Source organism: Corvus brachyrhynchos, unplaced genomic scaffold, assembly GCF_000691975.1.
Source record: "Corvus brachyrhynchos isolate BGI_N302 unplaced genomic scaffold, ASM69197v1 scaffold663, whole genome shotgun sequence".
NCBI classification, from domain to species: Eukaryota; Metazoa; Chordata; class Aves; order Passeriformes; family Corvidae; genus Corvus; species Corvus brachyrhynchos.
The window spans coordinates 30276-36311 of NW_008237243.1; the positions used below are offsets into that span (position 1 = coordinate 30276).

Sequence of the window (6036 nt, forward strand, 5' to 3'; positions counted from 1 at the left end):
CCCCTCGGGTCTGCCTTAAAGACACAGAGAGGCACAGGATTCATGTCTGGGCATAGAGCAGACGATAGGGAATACAGTATCATACAGTCACCCCAGGACATTCAGTCACACATCTCTTCCCAAGATGGTCAGATTTGATGCAATCTTTGAGGGAAGCATTTCAAGCCTACTTAGCCACCAGCACAGATTAACACAAAATTTTTTTTTACATGCACTGACATATACAGCGTGTATAGCAAGACATCAATAACCATTAAAAACTCATTTTGCATAGACATAAATTGAGATAAATATATTATGCAAAAAAATAATTTTTATGATAAAACTAAGTACCAGACTTTTACAATCATTCTTTTAAATTGGCATTTTTATAATTAGGGGGATTCGTGTATGTGCATATACATGTATGAACGATAGAATAGTCTAACTTCCGCATTTGAACAAAGTAAGAATGTTTCATTTGTGTAGATAGCTATATCCACAAGTTCTTGTGGATCAATTTCTAATGGTCTACTAGATAATTTGGTCTTAACTCTGGATGTGGGAAGCATTCTGGAAAACATAACATGGTTTTCATGTAGCTTTGTGAAAAACATTATTCTTTGCCTTCTGTGCTTTGCATGCAGAAGGTGTTTATCCTTTTAAGGAAAGGCTTGAGATGTCCATCTCCAACCACCATATGATTGAAAATCATTTGTACTTAATACCTTCTTTCTTTCTGAGGACTATAATGCTGGCTTTAGTTGCATAAGTGATATTTTGAGGACTAGAAGCTATAGAAAAATGTTTGGTAAAAAAAATTGGTAGAACAGCAGCCACAGAGGCTATATTTTGCTAGTCTGTGTCATAGTTTTGTCAGTTCTTTTATAAGGGTTAAGCAACTCCAGTATGTAACCATTTAAAATTTGGATGTTTAAATTAAACAATTGCCACAATGCCTTTGTGAGTACAGCTGATTCTCCTTCTGTGAGGAATGCTTCAAGGAGTACAGCTGATGCTACTTTATCATTGTTTATCACTTCCTTTTTATTCCTTACAGCAGAGCAGTGATATTGTTTTCACATTTGTTCTTCTACTGGGATTGTAAAGAAACTGGCTGATTTCCTTGTACTTTGCATTCACCAACATCCTCAGATAGCCTGCTAGGAATTTCTTTTGATATACTAATGATTTACAAAATTAATCTACTTTTCTTTTAAGTAGCTTCAGGGAGTCTTTGGTCTAAGTTGTCTTTATGTGCAATCTGTCTACTCTGAATTTGTTTCTCTTTTTCTAATCTGGTGTTATATGAATTTAACACAAGTTGTTATGTAAATGTACGAACACATTAATATCTATGATGTGCTATCTATTTTTATATTTATACTGTGTGGTGTTAGAAACATCACGTTTATTTATAGTTCAATATTCATATTTTTACATGTCGCATGTTGAAAATGCATGATATAATTTCAGATGAAAATAACTTTTTTTAATTTGTCTTATAGAGTGAAGGCTTAGTAAAGGTAGATGGCAGTTCTGTATTTGAAGAAGCTTTACAGAACATTAATGAAGAACTTAAATTAGATTTCAATGTTAGACTAATAATTAATAAGAAATTTGAAAGCTATGAGCAGGCATGACATCTTTGACCTTGACTGGAGTATGGCCTTCTGCATAGGCTGCAGGAGTCAATTTTATAGGAAGAGCTTGTTCTCTTTTTATTACTAGCATCATTCTCCATTCAAATGGGGAGTACTATCTTAAAATGAATGCCTGGTTATTATAACAGAATTGACTGAAAGGAGCTGAGAGGGTGTATGCATATATATATATATAAATATAATATTTAAAAATACATGCATATACACCCCCTTTAAATTGTGCTGTTTAGGTGTTATTTCTCTCCTTTATTCATTTTCCCTCCTTGCTTTTCAAATAGTAAATGTACACAACCAAGCAAGAAGGAACACGCAAATACCACTGCATTTTCCAAATTAAATGTTAACAATTGCATTTAGTAGGTTGCATAATTGCAAGCATATAAAATGTATGTGAAATCCTGTACTAATTTCTAACTATTTTCAGTACATCCCAGCTGACTTCTTATCCACAGCCTATTTTGTTCCAGAATGTTTGATATTCCTGTATTTCATGGACTGAATTTAGAGACACAGATTTGTATGGAAATTTACTTCATAAATATGTTTTTGAAATGTTACTGTTTTTTAAAATAGGAACACTTGCACTGGATCTGTGTTCCTCTGTGGCTTCTGGTGCTTTCTACCTTCTGTTACCGGTTCCTATTAATCTGTATTCTGGATGCTCTAAGTACCTGGACCTCTTTATAGCTGTTTTACCATTTGTGTGATCTGACTGACAGCATTTGCAGGCTAATCACAAGAATCAAATGCACTTAAGCGTCACTGTATTTTGAAAGTTTGGCCTTTTGTATCAAATAGTACATTTTCTAAGTGCAAACCAACTGTCTTTTGTTAATAAATGAATAGATAGGTTTGCCTTCCTACCAATATCACGGTGTCCTGCAGTGGTAGGGAGGAGAAGAGAGATCCAACAGGCAGGAATTGTGCAGCAAGATTGATTTATTTAATTATTTTACAACTCTTTTATAGACTTTTTTCTTCATAGTCTAATTGGTCAAAGGAGCAGCCATCCCTTGGGGTGATTGGCTAAAATCTTAAAACATCCGTTGTCAAAATATTTTTCTACTGTACTATAAACAAGGCTTTGCAAGGTCGCAGGTGTTCATAGTTTATAGAACTCTACAAATATCTTCCGTGAGAGAGAAAAGTCTCTCACGGGACTGGAAAGAAGCAAGAGAAATTCTTGCTAGCAGCAATATTTGTATCCACATACCAGTATGAATTTCATTTTTATATCTATCATACAAAGTCTTCAGAAAGACCACCGGCAAAAAAAAAGTGTATGTGCTCATGTTGCATACATTGAAATTACTGAGTGTGTTTCTTTATCTTAATCCAACACTGTTTCTTTGGCTTTAATAGTATTGCAGTGGGGGTAAGAACTATACCGAAGATAAAGAGAAGGAACATGAAGGAGTGTTGGAATTGTAAAAGGACGAGAGCCCGGGGATCCCGGCGGGGGGAGAGATGCAGTCCAAAACCAATTTGGTTGATAAGCACAAACTCCATTTATTAGCACTCCAAAGGCACTTATACAGTATACCAGCTTGTTAACTCCTAAGTGGCTTAAAGCTTATCACAGCACATTTCTACTTTTACATAATTGGACTTACATTGGCAAGCTTCCATAGTCATGTTATGATTAAAAGAATTCGGTGGTCACCTCCCTTTTCTGGGTCTTATCTGAACAGCTGCATCGTTTCAAAACTCCCTCTTTGTTCTCAGGCTTGTTTCTCACACCAGTGCTTTCTCATGCAGGCAGTTTCTCACACAAACCTTTGCTTGCAGGCCTTTTGCTTGTACAGGCTTATTGCTTGTACAGTTTTTCTATAGATCCCATAATTCTATCAATGATCCGTGCCCCGGATCCTTTAACAATTGCAACAAAGGCGCAAAAAACAGGTCTAAAAATAAAAGAATTTGGGTTTTTTTTTTTTCTGTTTTGTTTGTTTCTTAGTGGTTAACTTCTTTCTTTCTTTCAGTGTCACTCCAACTACAATAAAGTTAACTTGTTACCACTTTCTTAAACAAAGAACTGGAGCAATCTTCTGGAAGACAAACTGAATATGTTGGGGGGAAGATGTAGAATGGGGTTTGGGATCCCTGAAGGACATATACAGAGAGCTCAGGCTTGCGTTTCTAAACTTTTGAAGGATGGAAAGGGGCAAAAAGCAATGCAGAAGAGGAATTGCTTGTTTGGCTCTGTATATGGTGTGTGGCATGGTGGAAATACATTCAGAAGGACATTCTTTGTGCATTTCACCTTCTAACCCCTTAAATTACTTCTCACCCCTTAAATTACTTCTAAGTTTTTGAATAATCTAATTTTAAAAATCCTGAAAAAGTTTTTTATCTCCAATTACATATTTACTGAACAGCCTTGTCTAGATTCAGACTAGAAGTGGTATGAAGGTCTTCTCCTGTTGCTTTTTTTAGAAGTTACCTTGCATATCCCTACTCTCGACAAGTGACAAATATTGTTCAATTAAGTATTTAGTTAGTAAATCTTCAGGAACAACATTTACTAAACAGTGTGAAGTGGTTTATTACTTTTGTTCCTGGGTGGTAAACTGAAGGCTTTGGTTCTTCAGGGACCTACATACATACATGTGCATTTAATTTTCAGCTACTAATAGACCTCACCAAGGCTACTCTGGTTTTTTCAGGCCTCTGCTTTTCTTTTTATGTTTGTTTTTAAGGTGTGATTACAGTTCATTTAGACATGGTCAACCTAGCTTTAAAACAGCTAGTTCAGGTACTGCTAGCAGTTGAGGCACAGTTGAAGTGATTTTTCATTATGAGTTATCTTTTAGTCTTTATGTAGTTTCTTGGATGGTTTTGCAGCCTGCATTGATCTATATTGGTACCTGAAGTTTGAAGAAAGCTTGAATAGTTCTACTGAAGCTATAATCTCTCCAGTCTGAAGCACTGATGTGCTCTAAAGAAGTCTTAACGTTGTACTGCAGAAAGTATTTTCAATTTGTAATTTTGATTTCTATCCTGAAAAACATTTTTAAAGTTCTTCTTAATTCCAAGAACTTTGATTAAGAAATTGATTTTGAAGGCATGAGGTTTAAATTGTCAGAGTTTTATCAAAAATTACGAATAAACAAAAATATGAAAAAAATCTTAGTATATAATAATATGTGGAAATTCAGTTTCATATAAAGTTTAAAAAATAGCGCACAAAACCATTCTTTTTGGCTTACCTAAAATGGCATTCACTTAGTAGTGACTTACTAATGTAATTTGCTGAAATGGCATATTTATTTTGGTTTTAGTGGTCATTATCAGCTTTGAAAACAATGGTATTTTAAAATGTGATCATAACAAGGTTTTTTAATGGCATACTAAAGTTAATCTTGTATTTTATCATTTCAGTTATTCATGGTGGACAATGGAGCAGATGACTGGAGAATAGCCATGACTTATGAGCGTATTTTCTTTATCTGCTTGGAAATACTTGTATGTGCTATACATCCCATACCTGGGAACTATACATTCACATGGACAGCCCGGCTTGCCTTTTCTTATGCTCCATCCACAACAACAGCTGATGTGGATATTATTTTATCTATACCAATGTTCTTAAGGCTGTATCTTATTGCCAGAGTTATGCTTTTGCATAGCAAACTTTTCACTGATGCATCATCTAGAAGCATTGGAGCCTTAAATAAGATAAACTTCAATACCCGTTTTGTTATGAAGACTTTAATGACAATATGTCCAGGAACTGTACTGTTGGTTTTTAGTATCTCATTATGGATAATTGCTGCGTGGACTGTCCGAGCTTGTGAAAGGTAAGGTTGTTCTGTTTGGTTGGTTTGTTTATTCTGTCCATCTGTCTTGTTTTCCTTCTTTGGTTTTGTATTTGAAGGACCTAAATATTTAATGGAATGGAGCTTCCTGGTCTTTGATATGTTGAGTGCTGGTTGGATTTCACTCTGTCACAGATTGTGAGGAATGCTTGGGTTTTTAATCTGAAGGACCTACGTAGAGACGTTTGTGCCACAACACTTATTGTAGTACTGTAGTCGATTTCAATGTTTTCATTGGTAAAACTACTAAAACACAGTGGAATACCATAAATGTCTTTTAACAACAGTTACAGTTGTTGATACTCTGTTTGATAAGAGCTTTCATTTATTGTGTTTGCAAGTTAAATTTACTGAGAGTACTGTAGATAAAATAGCTATGGAAAATGTATTTTTTCAGTTAGGCTTTTATTGTCCTGTTGTTTAAAAAAAAAAAAAAAAGTGAAAAAATGTGGTTGGGGAATTGGCAAGATCAAGAAAAGGTGATGTACTGGTTTTGACCAGGACAGAGTTAATTTTCTTCCTAGTAGCTCGTACGGTGCTATGTTTTGGATTTGTGACCAAAATAATGTTGATAG

General features: G+C 34.9%; 1 protein-coding gene across 1 annotated transcript in view; it reads left to right on the forward strand.

Annotated features, from left to right (window-relative positions):
- Positions 1-5447, forward strand: part of LOC103612944 (small conductance calcium-activated potassium channel protein 2-like) — an 18162-nt gene extending 12715 nt beyond the window's left edge. The window contains exon 4 of the mRNA XM_017730283.1: positions 5025-5447. Within this exon, the coding sequence (XP_017585772.1) occupies positions 5025-5447 (423 nt within the window). The remainder of the gene's footprint in view (positions 1-5024) is intronic.
- The last annotated feature ends 589 nt before the right edge of the window (positions 5448-6036 follow it).